Source organism: Heterodontus francisci, chromosome 11 (assembly GCF_036365525.1).
Source record: "Heterodontus francisci isolate sHetFra1 chromosome 11, sHetFra1.hap1, whole genome shotgun sequence".
Taxonomy (NCBI): domain Eukaryota; kingdom Metazoa; phylum Chordata; class Chondrichthyes; order Heterodontiformes; family Heterodontidae; genus Heterodontus; species Heterodontus francisci.
Window position 1 is genome coordinate 62,770,017 of NC_090381.1, and position 22,802 is coordinate 62,792,818.

At 43.1% G+C, this 22,802-nt stretch overlaps 1 protein-coding gene across 8 annotated transcripts in view; it reads right to left on the reverse strand.

The window, feature by feature from the left end:
• Window positions 1–22,802, reverse strand: part of golim4a (golgi integral membrane protein 4a) — a 145,052-nt gene that overhangs the window by 13,645 nt on the left and 108,605 nt on the right. For 2 of the 8 annotated variants that reach the window (XM_068042196.1, XM_068042189.1), the window contains 3 exons: window positions 13,877–14,047; window positions 12,605–12,643; window positions 11,697–11,765 (listed from right to left, as the gene is read on the reverse strand). In XM_068042196.1, coding sequence (XP_067898297.1) covers window positions 11,697–11,765; window positions 12,605–12,643; window positions 13,877–14,047 — 279 coding nt within the window. Of the gene's footprint in view, window positions 1–4,567; window positions 4,631–11,696; window positions 11,766–12,321; window positions 12,370–12,604; window positions 12,644–13,876; window positions 14,048–22,802 lie in introns of those variants that run through there. The other 6 variants (XM_068042191.1, XM_068042193.1, XM_068042192.1 and 3 more) reach the window with 6 other exon arrangements.

Consider the following 22,802-nt stretch of genomic DNA (forward strand, 5'->3'; position numbering starts at 1 on the left):
TGGATGGGAACTTGCAGGTGGTGATGTTCCCATGCATCTGCTGCTCTTGTCCTTCGAGGTGGTAGAGGTCGCAGGTTTGGAAGGTGCTAAGCAAGTGCTGCTTGATGGCACTGTTGATGACACCTTCCATCACTTTGCTGATGATTGAGAGTAGACTGATGGGGCGGTAATTGGCCGGGTTGGACTTGTCCTGCTTTTTGTATACAGGACAGACCTGGGCAATTTTCCACATTGCCGGGTAGATGCCAGTGTTGTAGCTATACTGGAACAGCTTGGCTAGGGGTGCGGCAAGTGCTGGAGCACAGGTCTTCAGTACTATTGCCGGAATATTGTCTGGACCCATAGCCTTTGCAGTATCCAGTGCCTTCAGTCATTTCTTGAGCTCACGCTGAGTGAATCGAATTGGCTGAAGACTGGCATTTGTGATGCTGGGGACTTCAGGAGGGGGCTGAGATGGATCATCAACTTGGCACTTCTGGCTGAAGATTGTTGTAAATGCTTCTGCCTTATCTTTCGCACTGATGTGCTGGGCTACCCCATCATTGAGGATGGGGATATTTGTGGAGCCACCTCCTCCAGTTAGTTGTTTAATTGTCCACCACCATTCACGGCTGGATGTGGCAGGACTGCAGAGCTTAGATCTGATCCATTGGTTATGGGATCCCTTCGCTCTGTCTATTGCATGCTGCTTATGCAGTTTGGCACGCAAGTAGTCCTGGGTTGTAGCTTCACCAGGTTGACACCTCATTTTGAGGTATGCCTGGTGCTGCTCCCGGCATGCCCTCCTGCACTCTTCATTGAACCAGGGATGGTCTCCTGGCTTGATGGTAATGGTAGAGTGGGGGATATGCCGGGACATGAGGTTACAGATTGTGGTAGAGTACAATTCTGCTGCTGCTGATGGCCCACAGCGCCTCATGGATGCCCAGTTTTGCATTGCTAGATCTGTTCGAAATCTAAATGTTTGACCTGATCCCATGAGACTTCATGGGGTCCAGAGTCAGTGTTGCCACCACCTCTGTTGGGTCTGTCCTGCCGGTGGGACAGGACATATCCAGGGATGGAGATGGTGGTGTCAGGAACATTCTCTGTAAGGTATGATTCCGTGACTATGACTATGTCAGGCTGTTGCATGACTAGTCTGTGGGACAGCTCTCTCAATTTTGGTACAAGCCCCCAGATGTTAGCAAGGAGGACTTTGCAGGGTCGACAGGGCTGAGTTTGTTGTTGTTTCCAGCCTAGGTGATGCTGGATGACTGTCCAGTTTCATTTCTTTTCTTACACTTTGTCGTGGTTTTATACAACTGAGTGACTTACTCGGCCGTTTCAGAAGGCACATAGGAGTCAACCACATTGCTGTGGGTCTGGAGTCACATGTAGGGTAGACCAGGTAAGGACAGCTGATTTCCTTCCCTAAAAGGACATTAGTGAACCAGATGGGTTTTTACAACAATGAACTACATGCTGTTATCAAACTCAGTGAATAAGATTTACTGGAAGGAATCACCATGGAGTTTCACATCAGATTGAAATCATGCAAGAGTTCCACACAATCCAATCAGACTGTCCAAGAAGAGCTCTCATGGACTGTGGGACGAAGATAGGATAGCAGTACACCAGTGTCATCAAGCAGATTGGCTCTGCTAGTAATTGGAAACAGTTAACTGAGCAGATTACAGTCAATCTGCTCAGTTAACTGTTTCCAATTACTAGCACACAATGATGCATAGTGTTCTATCATTATGCAATTTGCACCAAGAAGAATGTATAGCTTCTTGACATTCCCTGTGTAATAAATCCTCAGAACACTTCTAGCATTCTGTTGATTGTAGGTGTGGGGTGGATTGGTGGGTTGAGATATTCTAATTTCAGTGTCTACTTTTATACATTCCAGATGGATTTCTGACCTCTTCGTTTCGAGAAGTGACCCCAAGAAGGATCCTGAAGTGGAGTTATACTTCAATTTATCATGAGCATATTATGCCTCTTGAATGCTGGCTGCTGCACATCAGGCACCAACATCATCTGGGCATTGTAAACCTTGGAGTAAAATAGCTAGCTGATTCCACCTTGTCCTTTTCCTTCTCTTGATAAGTCAATGGGTTCTTCTTCAGAAGTCAACCTTGGCTAGCATCTACTTGGCTCACCTGTGAAGTTATGAAGATACAAACTGAGACATTATAGCTTAATATGCCGCAACATCTAAAAATGTGTATTTTAGTTATTGTGCATTATACTTTGAAATCTATTTATTTTTAACATTTTGTGGAATGCAGATGTAAGAGAATAATGGCAAATGCCTGTGAAATAGCACTGACCTCCATATCAAGTTATCAAACTTGTATAATGTCTGATCTGCATATAGTAAATTGTGACATACAACGTTTCAAAATGAGTTTACGATTTTCCTGAGTCAGGTAATGAATTTATGATGCTCCTGCAGGGTCTGGGATATTAGGCCCATTCTCCTTTTTGTCCGATCCTATTGACTTCTTTGTTATGAACCACCTTCATCATGTGTCTGCACTTCTGCATCCCTTTTTATATGCAGCATTCATAGTTTGTGTTATTTTGGCCCATATACATGTATATTTCTTTTGATGTGATCTTATAATAGCTCAGTGTCTTGTGAACTTAAAGAGAAAGACAGTAAGAGAGAGGGAGTAACAATGAAAGAGGGAAGAATAACAGAGAAATAGGGAGGGGATACTGGCATTTCAGGCTGGATCTTATGCTAAAGTAAGAAGTCCCATCGCCAGGACTGAAAGCAACACTCCCTCCCCGCATGGGCCAGTGGCGGGACCCTGGGCAGCACTTTACCAGTGGCAGCCAATTAAGAGGCTGCCACTGGGACCACTATCCACTTGCAGGCAGTGACCTGCCTCCCAGAACTGCCAGCCCAATCAGTGGGTCTGCAGCACTACCATTGGGGGTGGCCATTGCTGAGGCTGAAGGAAGGAGAGGGTGTCTCCATGCTGAGTTGCCCTCGAAGACGAGGTAATTTTTTTTCGTACCGTGTCAGGGTCAGACAGGCAGGCCTGGGATTGGCAGGGAAGGGAACACCTTTCAGCAATGGTGCCATAGCCGTGGGGGTGGCCACTGCTGCCCAGGAACCCCTCTGTGGGCCATGGAGCTGCCATAAAGGAGGCACCCTCTACCCAGAACCTGCTGGGAGGCCGCCAGGGTATACCTGGTGGTCTCCCCACTTGGCAGCAGCCCCTCCCGATGCTGGCAAAATGCCAAAGGGGCCGGGAAGTGGCCCTTAATTGGCTCAATTTACCAGGCGGCCATGTCGCTGAGATTCCCGCTGCTGGCTCTCCTCCCAATGCCTGCTGCTGCCATTTTACCAGGCCTTCCCCCTTCCCAGCCCATCTTCAAAGGGCTGGTAAAATCCAGCCCTTTTTGTCTTGTTTGGAGAAAACAACATGTTATACTTTTTTTGATATCATTCACAAAAACAGGAATTTGAGCTCCTGGGAGACAGAGGAAAACATAGCAAAAGGGGAATAAAAGAGAAAGAAATTCCAGAGGTTGGGCCATCCACATCTTCAAAAGAGTGATGAATGATGTAAGCGAAACATGTTTGAATACAATTGGGAACCCCTTGGGAATGTTACCTTGTGTCTGAAAAAAAACTAAACACATTGCAAAGCAAATGCAGCAAATTGCACCACCTTAACTATAAATTACTGAATGTCCTAGCATTGCATGCCCAGACACCCTAGAATAACATGCTTCCCTCTAGTGCTTGACTACCACAGAGGTAGAAGAGGGGGTAGTCAGCAGATCTTGTAGGGGGGTATCCAAATCTCGAGAAGACCAATGACACCAGTCTTGAGAAACATCTCAGCAGTGAAAGTGACTGATGTGCTAAGCAATAGAGTGTGCTGAAAGAATGGAACCTAAACAGAAGGAAGGGAATCCACTAGAACTTTCCACTCGACAGTTTTAAAGGAACATTGAAAAGCTGAATCAGAAAAGGTAAGAGTAAAAAATTATCTTGGAAGATAGTGTTTTATGAGGATAGACTAAAAGAAGATTCTGCACAGTGAAATGAATGCAAGATGAGGTTAAGACCAAACTTAAAAAAATTGAGGGCAGCAAGTAAAAGTATTTGAAATTGAAAAAGTGACCAGCAGTAAGAAAAGAAACTAATATGGAACATCTCACAATCTCTTAGATTATTGTGATTGTCATGAATGAATGTTAACTCTACAGAGCATTTCAAGGAGAAATGGACCGATTTTTGAGTTAGCATAAAATCGTCTCTGTAAGACAATGTTTTAAAAAAGTCATTATGGCTCACAGATCAAGGATTCAAGAGGATAACAATAGATGGGAGTTGGTGATTACACAATGTAAAATTAATTTGATGATTTTGCCTTCATCTTGATTTTAAAATACCTTAGCCTAGATTTTCTGTGGGGTGCAGTTCAAAAGCAAATGGTCTGAAATGGATGTTGAACTGAAACACAGTGAGTGTACTGTTTGCAAACAGTTTTCTTTTGCCAGCTGATTATCATAATTATGCATAGGTTCAGATGCAGAAAAGTAAATCTTGTCTCACCTTTTCCTCCTGTCAAGTGATGCTGCCCAACTGTGAATGCTTATGCCAAAACAGTTGCGACAGCTGTGAAGGAATGACAAAAGTATGGTAGCAGTGGCAAAACACAACCAAACGGCAAAATATTAGATCCATAAATAAAACATAACAGCTGACTCGGATAGTATTTTCCAAAGCTATAATGTAATCTCAGAATTCAAAGCGTTTAGAAAACTACTCCAGCTTCACTCTCTGGTAATTCAAGATATCATTGGAACCTCTTAACCATGTTATAACCTGGACAATCCAGGCTAGCTATAGTTCCACAGATGGGCAAAAACAACATTATTTTAGTTGAAAAGCTTTTCATGTGTTATTTATGAGGTTATCCTCCATTATGCATCTCTCTCTATTTTCATCTCCATTGCAGTCATTAGAACCGGAAATCGAGATGTAAAACCGGTGGTTGAATTGATATCATCCACTTTACACTGCCATTAAAGATCAAAATTACTCCCAGTGTCTGAGCTCAAATATACAATACTGCCTTGACAAGTTGATGGAATCATGTGCACCCATGAGAGAGGAAGGGAGCAAATATTAAGAAAAATAGCAGAATTTTTAAACAGCTAAATTCAAAGAATTCATTTATTGTATTGTATTGTATAAAGTGCAGCCAGAGTAAATCGTAATGAGGACAGAGGTTTTATGAAACTGAGAAAAGCAGGAAAAGTTTTGGATGGAGTGCATGCAGAGTTAAAAGCTTGTCAGCTGACAATTCATTTTTCAGAAGATAATATAATTAACTACTGGTTTATCAAAACCAAGATTCTCCACAGTAGTTTTTCTCCAATGAATATTAGCACCAATGATGCAGCTAAAAACACTGACTATAAGGAATTTTAAAATGGAATTTGAACAGAACTTCCAGGAAGAGAAAGTCATGAGACAAACCAAAAAAGCAAACACATTTAGGAAATGCATGAGTTTGAACAATCAGAATTTTAGAGAGTAAGAAGAGGTGAAACAAAAAAGTATCGGACTCACATTTAGATTTATGCAGAAACTAGGGGATGGATGGAAAATTGTGAAAGCAACTTGTGCATGTTAAACAGAAACAGAAGTAAGATGGAGATGGCTGAATTAAATTAGAAACACATGAAAGGATTGGAAGACCAGCATTTGAACTAGAAGAGCTTGAAGTCTCAACAGCACAAGATGAACACAGACAATGGCAGATATGCAGTTCATGCTCCATCTACTACAGTAATCAAGGCAATATTCACAAAACTGACAGCATCATCTGTGATATGCTGTTGGATTACAAATGCTGGATGGTACCTAAAGAGACTAGCTACTGATATCAAATGAAAAATTCAAACAGAAGCCCATGGAAGATCAAAAATCCTGAAAAGTGTAAGTGCGTTTGGAAAGAAATATAACAAATACATATCTTGGATTGCTGGTTGAATGAATATGACAGCGCCAAATCTTTTGGCCATTCCAACTAACTACTGCCATTACTCAAATCTTCTTTTGAAATTGCTGCTCAACCTTTTGACAGTCATAGTCTCTGGACACCTCTAATGTTACTGCTTTTATGGCCCATAAGGGATCCAGGAGAAAACTAGTGGCTGTCATGTCCAGGGAGATGAGGTATAACAGCTTCTAGCAGGGTGGCAATGGGCTAGGATTGAAACTTGACTCCCCAAAATGATAAGAATTAAAAAAAAACTGATCAGCCCCCAATCAGGGAATGCATGAGGTCTTGGGGTGTGAAATGTTTGAAGAGGGCTGGTGTTTTCCTGACAAGGAGAAAAGAAACCACCCAGCTCACCTTGTTCTCTATCTCTCTGAAGAAATCCTGCAAAGATCCAGTGTGGAAAAAAAATCCCTGGTGCTGCATAGCTCCTGAGAAGTTGGAAAAATTCCTGCAATTCAAGTGTGTGCTGGCAGAAAACCCTGATGTCACATTTCTCCTGGAAAGCCTACTAGAATAATTCTCGACACCTCCAGGACGGACTGCTTCTGAAACGATCCCAACAACCCGGACACCAGACTAAAAAAGGGACAACTGACTTCCTTCCATATCTTCTCTTTTTTTTTAAATCAAGAATTAGCAAGTAATTGGCCAAAGTGTCTTTTTTGTAACAGATCTCTGCAGAGAGAACTCTATTCTTACCCCCGTGTGTCTGTGAGTTTAACTGGGGAATTTGAAAAAGGGAACTTTCATATTTCAATCTGTGTGTTAATGCTTTGCTTCGTTACTGGTTAAGTCTTGTTGTTTAATAAACTGATAATTCTGTTGTTTATTAAAGAAACCTGGTTGGTGTATTTTATTCTGGGATATAAAACTAGGATATATGATTGGCTGTATCGATAACCAGGTAAACATTTAAATATATGTTGTGATCTGTGGAGAAGTGGAACTAGAAAAGACTGTGCACTCCTCATGCCTTGGTCGTAGCAGTTACACAAGAGCATATTAAGTGTTGTGTACTGTTTTTCAGTGGTAAGGGTTAGAGAAATAAGTGCCAAGAACATAAGAAATAGAAGCAGGAGTAGGCCAATGCCCCTCAAACCTGCTCCACCATTCAATAAGATCATGGCCAATCTGCAACTTCACTTTCCTGCCAGCCCCCATAACCCTTTACTCCACTGTAGATAAAACATATGTCTAGCTCAGCCTTGAATATATTCAATGACCCAGCCTCCACTGCTCTCTGGGATACAGAATTCCAAAGATTATCGACCCTCAGAGAAGAAATTCCTCCTCATCTCAGTCTTAAATGGGAAACCCCTTATTTTGAAACTGTGTCCCCTTGTTCTAGATTCCTCCATGAAGGGAAAGATCCTTTCAGCATCTACCCTGTCAAGTCCCCTCAGAATCTTATGTTTCAATAAGATCACCACTCATTCTTCTGAACTCCAATGAGTGTAGGCACAACCAGCTCAACCTTTCCTCATTAGACATCCCCTTCAACTCAGGAATCAACCTAGTAAACATTCTCTGAACTACCTCCAACACAAGTACACCCCTCCTTAAATAAGGAGACCAAAATTGTATGCAGTACTCTAGGTGTGGTCTCACCAATGCCTTGCACAGCTGTAGCAAGACTTCCCTGCTTTTATCCTCCAACCCACCCCCCCCCCACCCTTGCACTAAAGGCCAACATTCCATTTGCCTTCCTAATTAGCATGCAGGCACAGCAAGTAACGTTTTGTGACTCCTGTACGAACACACCCAGATTCCACTATCGCATTCTGCAGTCTCTCTCCATGTAAATAATATACTGCTTTTCTATTCTACCCACCAACGTGGACAATCTCACATTTTCCCACATTATACTCCATCTGCCAAATAGTTGCCCACTCACCTAACCTATCTATATCCCTTTGCAGACTCTGTGTCCTCCTCACAACTTGCTTTCCTACTTATCTTTGTATCTTTAACAAATTTGGCTACAATTAACTCAGTCCCTTCATCCAAGTCATGAATATACATTGAGGCCTCAGCACTGATCCCTGTGGAACCCCACTAGTTACAGTTTAACAACCTGAAAATGACCCATTTATCCTGACTCCCTGTTTCCTGTTAGTTAGTAAATTCTCTATCCTTGCTAATATATTACGCCCAACACCATGTGCAGTATCCTTTTATGTGGCACCTTATCAAATGCCTTTCGGAAATCCAAATACACTATCTATTGGTTCCCCTTTGGCCACCCTGCCTGTTACATCCTCAAAGTACTCTAATAAATTTCTCAAACACGATGTTCCTTTCACAAAGCCATGTTGACTCTGCTTGATTGTATTATGATTTTCTAAATGTCCTGTGACTACCTCCTTAATAATGGATTCCACCATTTTCCAATGACAGATGTTAAGCTAACTGGACTATAGTTTCCCGCTTTCTGTCCCCCTCTTTTCTTGAATAGAGTTGTTGCATTTGTCATTTACCAATCTTCTGGGACCTTTCCAGAATCTAGGGTATTTTGGAAGATTATAACCAATGCATCCACTATCTCTGCAACCACTACTTTTAAGACTCTGGGATGCAGGCCATCAGGTCCAGGGAACTTGTCAGCCTTTAGTCCCATTTGATTTCCTAGTACTTTTTCTCTAATGATAGTGATTGTTTTAAGTTCCTCCCCCTCTTTTGCCCATTGATTTTCACTATTCTTGGAATATTTTGTGTGTCTTCTTCCATGAAGTCAGATACAAAATACTTTGTATGCCTTTTCTTTCAATTTGATACCATCCTTAACTTTCTTAGCTAGCCATGGATGGTGCATCCTTCTCATAGTCTTTCTTTCTCAATGGTATATATCTTTGTTGAGAATTGTGAAACATATCCTTAAATGTCTGCCACTGCTGATCTGCTGTCTTACCTTTTAAGCTATTTTCCCAGACCACTGTAGCCAACTCTGTCTTTATATCCTTGCAGTTGCCTTTATTTAAGTTTAAGACAATAGTTCCAGACCCAAGTTTCTCAGCCTCGAAATGAATGTGAAATTCTTACCATGTTATGATCACTCTTGCCTACAGAATCCTTTACTATGAGGTCATTAATAAATCCTGTTTCATTCCACATTATCAGCTCTAAAACAGCCTGCTCCCGGGTCGGTTCCAGAACATATTGTTCTAAGAAACTATCCCAAATGCACTTTATGAACTCACCCTCATCATCTTTGCCGATTTGATTAGTCTAATCTATATGAAGACTAAAATCACCTACAATTATTGCAGTACCCTTCTTACAAAGCCCCATTATTTCTTGATTTATGCTCTGTTCTATAGTGTGGCTACTGTTAGGTGGCCTATAAAGAACTCTCACTAGTGACTTCTTTCCCTTACTATTTCTTATCTCCACCCACACTGATTCCACATCTTGAACTTCCAAGCCGAGAACATTTCTCACTAACGTACTGATCTCATCCTTTATTAACAGAGCTACCCCATCTCCTTTTCCTTTCTTCCTATCCTCCTGAAATGTCATATATCCTTAAATATTCACTTCCCAGCCTTGGTCACTCTGCAACCATTTCTCTGTAAGCGCTATCATATCATACCCATTTATTTCTATTTGTGCTACCAATTCATCCATTTTGTTATGAATGCTGTGTGCATTCAGATAAAGAACCTTTAATTCTGTCTCTTTACCATTTTTCCCTAGTCCGACCCTATTTTCAGGTGCACTCTTACGTTTGTACACTCTGTCCCTTCCTGTCACACTCTGGTTATCATTACCCATATGGTTACCCTGCACTATTGCCTTGAATTTTCTCAATAACTCTCTAAATCTGTCTCATGTCAACCCTACCTCCACTATTTAGTTTAAAGCCCTCTCCACAGCCCTGGTTAAACGATTCACCAGGACACTGGCCCAGCGCTGTTCATGCGAAGCCCATCTCAATGGTACAGCTCCCTCTTTCACCAGTACTGATGCCAGTGCCCCATGAATCGAAACCCATTTCTCCCACACCAATCTTTGAGCCATGCATTCAAATCTCTGATCTTCTTTACCCTCTGCCAATTTGCTCCTGGCTCAAGTAGTAATCCAGAGATTTTTACCTTTGTGGTTCTGCTTTTTTAATTTAACCCCTAGCTGCTTATACTCCCTTAGCAGAACTTCTTTCTTAGTCCTACCTATGTCTTTGGTACCTACATGGATCACAACAACTGGATCCTTCCCCTCCCACTCCAAGTTCCTCTCCAGCCCCGAGGAGATGTCCTTAATCCTGATCAGATAATGAAGGTTTGGGGAAGGGAAACAAACATATAGTGCAATTACATGTAAAGACAAACAGTACTATTCAAAATTAATAGCAGTGTTTCTGAAATAAAGAATGGAAATTTGTAACTGCTGTTTTGTTAATTCTTTCTGCTGGCTCTGTTATAACATTGATACACTATGGATATGGATAGCAGCAATACCACAACGCCACTTATTTCTTTTTTAAATTAACATCTGATATTATAACCTAAACACAGACACTGTTTAATGTAAATTCCCATCAGGATTACGATGGTGACTACACAAAAATTTGTTCTGCTTTTTGACTGTAAAAAAATCTAGGAAAACATGGAAAAATAAAAGCCTTTTTTCCCCCCATTAAACCCATGGAATCAAACGTTCTAATGAATATCCCGAGGAAAATTTCTGCATAAATAATGCTCCCTCATTTCCACAGGTAATTGTGTACAATTCCAGAATATTCATCAATTTCTGGCCCATTTCCTTCACAAACAGCCCTGATCTCTTCCCCATGCCTCCAAGCCATTTAGTTTTTTCTATTTTTTAATGCCTTTCCAAAAGATTGTGTGGCTACGAATGGATGAGGTACAATGCTCAGTTACACCACGACGATATGAAACAATCTCAATGGATCATATGGCTGACATTTCTACTTTTTTTTGTTTACATCTATTTCTTCACAATTTAAACAGTAGTCTTCTGCCATCTGCAAGCAACATTCCCCACCTCCTGCGCACAGCAACACAGGAACAATTATGTTCCTAGAAGCATGATGTCAGTTTATACCTGTCCCTTTAACAATCAATCCTGTTCCCAACAACGCTATCTCCCAGATCCTATCTATATAGGCAGATGGCTGAAGAAAACTCATGCTCAAGCAGAACTTAGATTATATAATCAAAAAATATGATATCTCACAAGATCATAATCCTTTCACTGCACCATACCAACAGTTTATCTCACCAGACTATATTACATAATATTCAACTGAGTTGAAGTCTCACAATGCAATATTTGTATGAAACTACTTTTATCAAAAAGATAAAGCCATTTATTTTAAAAAGCAAATACTGCAGCTGCTGGAAATCTGAAATAAAAACAGAAAATGCTGGAAACATTCAACAGATCAGGAAGCATCTTACCCTCCTTGAACCACCGATGCTGCCTGACCAATTTATTTTAAATTGATTAATGCCATTGCTTAAATACAAACATGTGAATTCTATATGATGTTCATTACTGATATTCTCAACACACTTGTTGGAACGGAGTACCTCTATTTTATCCCAAAGTTTTTTGAAAAAGAAACTACTTAACATAATGATGGTGCTGCCTATATTTCAATGTATAAGTAACATTAAATTACAGTGCCATCCCACCAGCTAACTTCCTTACCTCTTCCTCTCCTTCATCCTGGTACTGGTCATCCAGATTATCCTCCTGTTGGTCAGGATTTCCGCCAATCTGTAAACATCAATATATAGAGATTATATCTACACGTTCCACAAAACAAAGTAGGAAGAAGTTAAATGTTGTAATGTTGAAATCCTAGGTTCAGATAATTCATACAAACATACTTTGAACTTATGATTTAAAGTATCTTGCAACATCCTATTAACCCCAGGTATCCATTTTTCTCTATAAAACATACCTTGATTTGTGCAAGCTTAGAACTTAACCCAACTTAACTCAATTATTTGACCAAGCCGAAGCAGAATTAATTTTGATGACTGCAACTAACTTCAATTTAACATGCACAAACATTCTCACATCTACAGGTTTCAGTGGCTCAGTGTTTTGAAACACCATCACACATCCACAGAGGAATGGGATGTGAATTCACACAAGCCTTATTCCCGTCTTGCTATTGATAGAGGTGACTAGAGGAAAAGTGTCACATTGAAGGGGACAAAGAGGAGAAGAGAGATAGAGATCAGAGTACAAGTCATTCTGGGTTGCTCTCACAAACTTCTTCATTGTTGGTTTAAGAGCAGCACTGGCAGATGTGTGGGAACAGAGATGTAATTCTACCCTCTCAACTAGGGAATGAGACATGGCAGAGAGAGACCTAAAAAGGAAGCAGAGGACTTAGAACGATTATAACTATATAGACATAAATAATTTTAATATATAACTCTTGAAAAATTAAAACACCCCACTGCATTTCCCAAATTTTACTTCATTATGGGTAAAATGATTTGTGTTGTTTGATGAAGCATTGTTAAGTATTCTTCATTTATTTATAATTAGTTTCTAATTAGGAAGCTTCAAAATGGTTTATGTTCACAAAAGTATGCTTTTACCTTTTCTCTCTTCTCAAAAATAAAGGTAAGATAGTTTTCCTGTAAAAATAATACAAATGCTAACAAAAGAAAAACAATTGTTGACTCATGCTTACATATATGAAGAAAGAATTAGCATTTACATAGCTCTTTTCAGATCTTCAGGACATCCCAGAGTGCTTTACAATCAATTAAGTACCTTTTAAATGTAGTCATTGTTGAAACATGGCACAGTAAAATCCCATAAATCGCAATGAGATAATTTGTTTTTGGTGTTGACCAGAACACTAGACGAGCTCCCCTGCTTTTCTTTGAATAATGTGAAGGACACATTTGCATCCACCTGTTAATGTCTCATGAAATGAGTCATTAGCTTGACGACAATTCTTACTTTCAGAGGAAATGCACATAACTACTAATTAGATTTACTGATTTCAGTGCCAAATTGCTCATTACAGATGTGTAGCTGCATGATGTTTTTGTTAGAGAAGGAAATGTTTTTCAGTTACAGTTGCTTCAAAATCTGGTAAAACATCAAGTGGCAATCCAGTACTTATGGACATACCTTACCATTATCATAGGCGAGGGAGGGGAAAGATTCAAAAAAAGATAAAGCAGGTTTGCTTGGCTTATTGCTTAGCAAATTATTGTTAGTAATGTTTTAAAACAGCAGAAATGGATAATGGTCCTGTATCGTTTCCATAGCAAAAAATTAACAAAATTTTATAGCTTAAATTATGTCATTATTTTCTGATTTTCCTCAGTTTTTCTTTCTGCTGTTTTCTCATAATGTTTTAATCAGCTTCTTTAATCTTCAAGGCTTCATTTTTTCCCCTTTCACCTATTTTCTTCTTTGATTTCTTCCTGTACACACACTGCTGTGCTTTTTTTCTCTCGAATGTGCTTATGCTTGCTCTATTGCTGCCCTCTCCTTAATCATTTTCACTTCTCCAATTAAATTTTTAAAACAACTTTGATCTGTTTAATGATATTTATATTTAAGTTTTTTTTCAGCCATTAGTCTTTTTAGCCTCCTCTTATTTAACCTACAATATACTGCTCAGTAGAAAAAGAATGAGTTCTATTAGACCTATTTGCAGTACAGTTATGTTACGGCTCCCTCCTTGATTCTAGCACAAGCTACATAACAAGATGCAATCTAGCAATCTCTGTGACAAACAAGTCATCAGCTAAAAATTTAAGGTTAATGATGATAGCATTGTCACTTGGCTTTGGCACCCTAACTTTAAAGCCATACCTCAATTTTTATGTAACGTAGTTTATTATCCTTACCACTAGTTGGTCCTCTATCTCATGATTGTCATGTAGTTGACTGTCCATTTTTTGCTGTGGATTATTTTTATCCTGCGGGCTTTCCTCTTGTTCCTGCTCAGCCTCCTCAAACTCATCCTCACCCTGATTATTAGGATCATCAGTTGGAATTAGGTCCTCCCCCACTGGCTTCTGCACCAACACAGATATCAGTCTTCATATTGCTTTTTGTAACTTATGTTGATATATTAAGTCCAATACATCAGAATCAAATGAAGTTAGTTATCAAAGGTAAAGAGTGACAAGTTTTGGTCTTATTCACACTCACATGTAGTTTTCTCCATACCAAAAGGAAAGAGACAAGTGAGCAAAGGTTTGGAGGAAGTGGAATTGATATATCACACCATGTATTTCTCCTTTTTTTCCTATGGGAATGCTTGTGTATGTGACCTGCATAGAACTTAGAAACTCCAGAAAAGGAAAAAAAATAACAAATTAGCTCACTTCCCATTAACACTGTAGCTCAACTCTGAGCAGGCACATGCAGCTCACTTCAGAAATCAATTTTACTTTGCTTTTTTATATATGATCTTCACAACTTTTCATCTTGGTTCATCTTCATCTTGTACTGTCCAGCTATGTGTGGGACCACTACATCGCAGACCGCTATTGTAACAGCATTGCTCCTTCAACATTTTGAAAAGAAACAAGCAATTTTAAAAGTACCTAGACTTTACCCTGCATACAGCATTTATTCCTGGAGGATCTGAGGGTACATCCCCACCTTATAAGGAAATTTTGATTTTGGGCACTTTATTTGGTTCATTTTCCAGTACAATGGAACAGACATATATGTGTAAAATTTTCTACTGTGACCAAACTCACAGTTTGACTTGGGTTAATTAACTGAACAGCACCAGACACAGAAAGTTCGAGCACCTCTGGTTGATAGCAGTCATAAAATGGAAGTTCAACAAGATTTTGAGTTGAGGTCCAAGAACAGGATATACAACTTTAAAATGATTGATTGGGGGAACTTATTTATTAACAGCTCAATAGAGGACACCTGGCTCAGCACTTATTTTTTCATTATCCCTTTGTGAAGCCTTGTGATGTTTTATTCTATATAAAAGGTGCTATATAAATGCAAGTTGTTGATGTTGTGCTTTTGGAGTCAGGATCAGATGAACTTCTTTTAGATCCCTTTGTGAGAGAGGGAATGGTCCATTAAGACTCACAACTTGAAATCTGCTGCATTTGAAAGTCGGGGCTGGATTTAAATATCTCGCTGCCGGGTGTGCAAAGGCCTGCCTGTGATGTTTGTGGCCGTGTCACTGCGATTACAAAGCAGGCAGCATTTAGCATAATGACAGCAGCCGTCCCCCCCCAATCACGTGGCGGAGGCAGCATTGGCAACAGCATTAAACTCACCTGATGTTGGATCAGGTACTGGTGCCATCTTTAAAAGGCTGCTAGCCCTGCATTTACTCTCCTTGTATTGAATAGCAGCTGACTGCAGCAACAGTTTAGTTTAGCTTCAATGGTTTGCCATAATTTTGCAACTCAGCAAGCATCCGCCCCCCCCCCCCCACCCCCCGGGTATCATTCTGACTAGGCCAGATGTCAGAGCAAGGATGGCCCCACGGTTCAGTGATGCCTCCTTGCTGATTCTCCTCCAGGCTGCACGGAAAAAGTGGCAGGCCCTCTTCCCCAGAGATGGCGAGAAGAGGTCCTCCCACCTGACCAAGCAAGCCTGGACGGAGATCGCAGAGGGGGCTAGTAGCCATGGGGTCATCTGTCGTAACTGGGTGCAGTGCAGGAAGCGGATCAATGACCTCCTCAGCCAAGTTAAGTTGCGCGGTTCCACACAGCTTGCTGTGATCTGTTTACTCACAAGCACAAAGACGCATGGTTGGCACAGCCATTCCAACAGTAAGAAGGTTATAGCATAATGATAGCAAATGACTGACTACATAAATGAGACAGTCTCCCTCATTTCTATCTTAGCCCATGTTAGACCCATGACAGATAGAGTCAGTATGAGAGCAGCGGCATCCCCAGGTACAGAAAAGGGGCCCACGTTATTATTGATGTGCTGTAGAGATGTTTGAAACTTAGCATTAACTGCATCCTTGATCTTTCAGGAGAAGAGAGCCCACAACAGCTGGGAGGCATCCAGGACTGGTGGCGGGGTGGCCGACCTGCGGCCTCTGTCTCAGGCTGAAGAGGGGCTCAAGTTAGCTGGGAGCCAAGGAGGACGTGTCATTTCAGACATTGAGCTCAGGGTCCCAGTTGAACAGAGTGATATTGACAAACCCAGAATAAATTGAAATTACATTTTATAGGGAAATGCAATGCTGTCATCATTGTGATCTATGTACCCAAACACCTAAATGTCTGTTCTTCACATTTTATCTTACAGGACTGTGCTCGCAAATGCTTACAATGAGAAAACAATGACAACTTCTGAGGACGAGCTACACTTAGAGGATGCACCGACCCATGACATTCCTGCACCTTCCACCAGCGCATATACTCTCACCTTGGTGGGTATCCGATCAGCATTAGATTCGGGGTCACAAGCTGGTGAGAGCACTACACGTGCCTGAACAGCTGGCTGAGGCTGAGACAGCCGTGGCCTCTGACAGTCGGAGGACTGTGGGTGGCCAGGCTCATTCTGAGACCCAGGCTGATGACAAGCCTCTGGTGTCAACAGCACAGGGCATGCTGAGTTGAAGGGAGAGGTAAGACAACATCTGGCAGAGATGCCAAAGGCCATGCACAGCCAGGAGCGGACTGGAGGAGTCTATCCGTGCCACAAGTGCAGCCATGTCTCAGGCATGTGAGCACTTGGCTTCATCTGTCGAGAGAGTGGCGACCCTCATGGACAGTCACATTGCACAGATACACCATGCCCTGCAAACCCTCGCCTTGGCAATGATTTCAAATCAACAGCAGCAGGGCAAGAGAAGGACCAGGAGTCTGGAGAGAGTTCCCTGCTCCGGAGAGCAGGGAGGCTCCAATGAGCCTCGAGAGGGATGGGGAGAGGCTGCACTCCACATCTGGAGTCTGCCCTCAGGGCGATTCAAGTGTGGACACCAGCTCCTCAGCTCCTCCACCAGTGAGTCCAGTTCCAGCAGCCGCGATATCTGAGGACAATCCTGCACTTGTGCAGAAAGTCTTCAGGCAGCCGAGGCCCTCCAGACCTCAGGCACCCAGAGGAAGACTGCCGAAGTCATCCCATGTCAAATGGCATTCTGATCAGCAGCTGTTTTTTCCCCCAAAATATACTTTATTCATAAAAATCTGTAAAAAATACATTCCAAAACAGTTCCAAAAAGCACCAAGTCAAACAATACAAAGAGTGCAAAGAAGATCAGTTTCCTTCAATACAGGAGTGAGTTGCCTCACAACCCTTCCATTTCATTTTACAGCAAACAAATATTTTCTGGATACAGTTCGAGGGGTTTTTCATGGATCCAGCCCCTCAGTTCACCTTGGTGGGGGGACCTTACACAGTGGTCTTTCCCCATTGAGCCGTTGCTGTGGCTGCCTCAAGCTTTAGTGCGTCCCTCAGCACGTAGTCCTGGAACTTGGAATGTGCCAGTCTGCAACATTCAGTTGTGGACAACTCTTTGCACTGGAAGACCGGCAAGTTTCGGGCAGACCAAAGGGCGTCTTTCACTGAATTGATAGTCCTCCAGCAGCAGTTGATGTTTGTCTCGGTGTGCATCCCTGGGAACAGCCCATAGAGCACAGACTCCTGTGTTACAGAGCTGCTTGGGATGAACCGCGACAAAATCCACTGCATCTCTTTCCACACCTACTTTGCAAAGACACATTCCAGAAAGAGGTGGGCAACCGTCTCTTCCCCACCACAGCCACCTCGAGGGCATTGTGCGGAGGGTGTGAGAATCCGAGCGTGCAGGAAGGATCTGACGGGAGGGCTCTTCTCATCACCATCCAAGCTACATTTTGGTGCTTGTTTGAAAGTTCTGGTAATGAGGCATTCCGCCAAATGACCTTGGCAGTCTGCTCGGGGAACCATCCGACAGGATCCACCATCTCCTTTTCCCGTAAGGCCTTGAGGACATTCCGTGCAGACCACTGCCTGATGGATTGGTGGTCACAGGTGTTTTTCCGCAGAAAATTTTCCACGGTGATATGGCACGGTCCAACTGGATGGAGCTTTCCACAGCAATGTACCAGACCCATCCTTCGAAAACACCGTAGTGACACTTGGTGTTTGCGTACCGGGGATCAACGCACAGCTTGATGAAACCGCACATGAAGGTGGACATCAGGATGAGGGCGACGTTGGGTAAATTTTTCCTGCGCTTATCCAGAGGTTCGAACATCATGTCCCTCTGGACCCGGTCCATTTTGGATCCCCATGTGAAGCGGAAAATGGTTTGGGTGACCGCCACAGCGCAAGAGTGGGGTATAGGCCAGACCTGCACCACGTACAGCAACAACGCGAGCGCCTCGCATCTGATGACCAGGTTCTTACCCACAATGGAGAGAGATCGCTGCTCCCACATGCTCAGATTATGGTGTATCCTGGCTACTCGCTCCTTCCAGGTTTTGGTGCACGCCCTGGCCCTTCTGAACCATATCCCCAACACCTTCAGGTAGTCTGACCTGACGGTGAAGGGGACAAAGATTCGGTCAGCCCAGTTCCCAAAGAACATGGCCTCGCTCTTGCCTTGGTTAACTTTGGCTCCCGAGGCCAGTTCGAACTGGTCGCAGATGCTCATCAGTCCTCGAATGGACAGCGGATCCGAGCAGAAGACGGCGACGTACATGTACAGGGAGGTTTTAACCTGAGTGCCTCCGCTGCCTGGGATTGTCACCCCTCTTATGCTCACATTCTTCCTAATCGACTCAGCAAAGGGTTCAATACAGCAAACAAAAAAGACAGGGGAGAGAGGACAGCCCTGTCTGACTCCAGATTGGATCGGGAAACTTTCCAGTCCAGCTGCTAGCACAGAGGTAACACCGTGAGGGAGCACCCGCAAAAGTATTAAAAAGACACCTTGACACATATTCACGGGTGAGACAGATATGCCATGTTTACTTTAATTAAATGTGTTTTCCTGCCAATCATCAGCCTTTATTGTCTGAAAACCACATTCCACCATGGAGTGAATGTGACTTTCAATTCCATCATAAGCCTTACAGCATTGCCATGTGACCACTAACATCATTACCATGTCAATATGCATGAGGTTTAATTGCACGAATGATGTCACATGGGCAATGGCTCAGTTTGTTGCTGTTTAATCTTGCTGGAGAGACAAATATTACATAGGCACAGGACTTCAGACTACACATATGGTGGTGAATTCTGTTAGCAAACATATTTATTGAAATTCATGGATTGTGGAAATGCACAATTATTAGTCTCTGCCTTCCCTCCCTTGCTCGCTGCTCACCATGTCTGGCCTCCATCATTGTACTCTGATTTTCCATGCATACTTGTCCTTCTGAGCCCTCTGTGTCCTCGTCCTCAGAGGATGTCTCATGCTCCCGTACTTCATCTTCTCCCCCTTCTGTACTGCAATGTTGTGTAGAATGCAGCAGATTACAACAATGCGCGTAATCCAGTCTGGGACATACTAAAGGGCTGCACCAGATCCATCGAGACAGCGGAAGTGCATCTTCAGCATACCAATGGTCTGCTCGATGTTTGCTCGGGTGGAGCCGTAGCAGATGTTGTAGCGCTCTTCCGCATCATCGCTGGGGTTCTTTACAGGCATCAGAAGCCATGTCATCAAGAATCCACTCTTGAAGATGAGCAGCGGGCAGAGGGTGAGGGCAGTGGGGGAGTGAAAAACAGTGGCACCTGAGACTGGCACAGTATGTACAAGTCCTGGCAAGTGCCCGGGAAGTGAGCTCACTTTTACGAAGTGCCTTCTGTGGCTGCATACCAGTTGGACATTAATTTAATGAAACCCCTTCCTGTTTATGAAGGCGTCTGGTTGTTCCTTGGGAGCCTTGATGGCCACATGCGTGCAGTTGATCACAGCTTGCACCTGTGGGCATCCCACAATGGCCCCAGATCCAATGGCCATCTCGGCCTGACTCTCAGGGTCTGTCCTATATTGGACATAGCTGCTGGCCCTCCTGAACACAGCATTGGTTACCTCCTTGATGCAGCGGTGCACTATGGATTGAGAGACCCCACACATATCACCAGTGGATCTGTGGAATGATCCTGAGGCACAAACATTTAGGGCCACAGTAATTTTGAGGGCCACAGGCATAAGGTGACCACCAAAACCCATTGGTCTCAAATCATCATTCAGCAGTGCACAGAAATGTGTGACGGGCTCTCTGGACATCCGCGGTTGTCTCTGGCAGTTGTGCTCAGACATCTGCAGGAATGTCATCCGAGTTCTTTGGACTCTGGGAGCTACCTCTTCAGCCGCAGCTGCCTCTTGGGCCTGCCTCCAGCGGACATGCCTCATCACAGCAAGGGGATCCAAGAAGACAGGGTGAATCATACCCATCTCTATCCTCCTTGTAACTTTGGTTTCTTTCAAAAGGTCAAGTTAACCTATCTGGGAAAAGATTTGTGTTAATTTTGGTTCTGCAGGATTGCGACATGAGCTCCATGGTATGGTTTAATGTTGCTCTCACAACTTTTCAATAAGTGTGAGACATCATAACCATACCAATACCATTTGAGTTGCCTGCACTGGACCCCCGAAAAAAAACACCCTATATAGTTGTCAAGTTCTGCCGCCCCCAACAGTATCCACTTGCAGAGTTCCAACCTCCCCTCACATCTGCAGATTGAGCTTAGTGGCATGTCCGATGCCAAAAAAAAATTACACAAGATAACAACGGATAACTTACCTAACTTTTGCAGGCACCGGGGACTCTCGCCTCGGTGGAGCCAGCTTTTCAAAGACAGGAAAGTGAAGGCACACGAGTGCCGTACGTCATGCAGAAGATTGTGAGCGCCTGGTAGGATTGTGGCAAATTAGATACAAATGCATGCAAAACAGTCTTTAACATATTTAAACTACAATCCCATTACATCACGATGGAGGTGCTGCCATGGAACTTTGCCGCCTCCGAAAAAATCTGAAACTGGCATTATGCTGTCCAATTCCATGGCGGACAAATCTATGCTGATTCTCCTGCCCCCTCCCCCCCCACCAAAAAAAACACCTTCCAACGAAGCATAAAATCCAGCTCTAGGACTGCTGTTCTATTGTCATCTCTATTCTTCAGCCTATCAATTATTCTGCACCTCAGGCATAAGTAACTCTTCGATATTTGGCTCAAGCAAAACTAAAAGCGGGTCAATGAGCTTATTAAGCAATGCTATATGTGAAAATAATCTTTAATGTGAAACTTGCCTTTTAGTACATCAAGAAGATGATATACCTAAATAATTAAACAAAAGCCATGTTTAAGCATTTGTTGGGGAAAAGTAAATCTATGCGCCACAGCCATTTATAATTATCCATTTAATAGTGGGTTGGGGATTTCTTCTCAGACTGAAATAATAATTATGAAGGGGCAAAAATTTAAATCGTGAAGGTATGTAATATATCAATGATGAGAAAGTATAGTATTTAATGGTAATAGGAAATGTATACAAATGTGAATAATACAGAGGGGGTAAATTTCTGCAGGTGTTCTCCCACTCATCTGCAGCAACTGAGATGCCACTATGGTCTACAGCTGATCCTTGGAAAGAAACAGAAACAAAGAGGTTTGAGGCCACAGTGGCTTTGGCGGCTACTGGCAGGGCATGGCAAGCAGTGCTGCTTGGTGTGAGGTCTTCGATGACGAGGGCACAGATGTCTGTTACCATCTGCCTGGAGAAATGCAGTCTCCTGCGCTACTGGCTCTTGGTCATCTCAAGGTAGCTCCTTCTTCACCGGTAGATCCTATGCTGAGAGTATGATCTCTGTGTCCTTCCTGATGTCCAGGGCACTGCCCTTCCTGCAGACAGTGTTGCTAGACATCACCATTGGACCCAAAATTTGAGAGTTGTGTCCCCATTGCCAGCTGCTGCCTTCTTTGTGCTCAGGTGGCTGCCAATTGTGTTTGGCCGCCTTGCCCCTTCCTCTTCCGGACCCCGATGCCAGGAGGGCGACAGCCCCTGCACATGTTGACCACTCTCCCTGCAAACTGCAATGAGCCGATAGCACCTGTGTACCAATGGCAGAGCCCCCTCTCTGCCCTTCACACTTGCATGGTGCACACCTAATTCCCTGGGACAGCCATGACTGGTTCCCTGCTGTGTGTCCGCCTTCATACACCTGGTCTGCCCCAGACAGCGCGTGGAGCCCATGCGCTTCCATCAAAATCAGAACATGTCCTTGGCAAGCTTTCAATGAGCTCTTTAATAATTTTCATTGCTGTTGTTAATGGATTGGGTGGGATCTCGGGGCTGCCCTCCCCCACCCTGGTGAAACCCACCAGCTCCAGGAATGCCATCAGGAGACTGGCATGCCAGCCGTTGTCAGTATTTTCATCCCCTGCCACCTCCATTCCCACCCCAAGAGACTTGAAAATTCAGTCCCAGGTATCTGACTTTATCCCTCTCCCTAGCTGTACCAGATGGTGCACAACCTCAGAATCCAGTTCAACCCTGAGCTAAGCTTCAATCCTGTATCTACTCCATCGTGAAGAGCACTTACTTCTACCTCTACCACATTAACTTTCTTCTGCCCTAACATTACCACCACTGAAACTCACACTTCTGTTACCTCCAACCTCAGTTTCTCCAACATTTTTCTTTCCAGCCTCATTCCCTTCGCTCTAGCACTGGTGACGGAGGCTTCAGTTCCCTTAGCCCAACGTACTGGAACTCTCTCCCTAAATTCCTCCATCCAGTCACCTCTCCCCAACTTCATACGCTCAGTCATCTCTCCTAATTCTCCTACGACATGGCATCCATTTCTCTTCTATGAATGTCATGGTA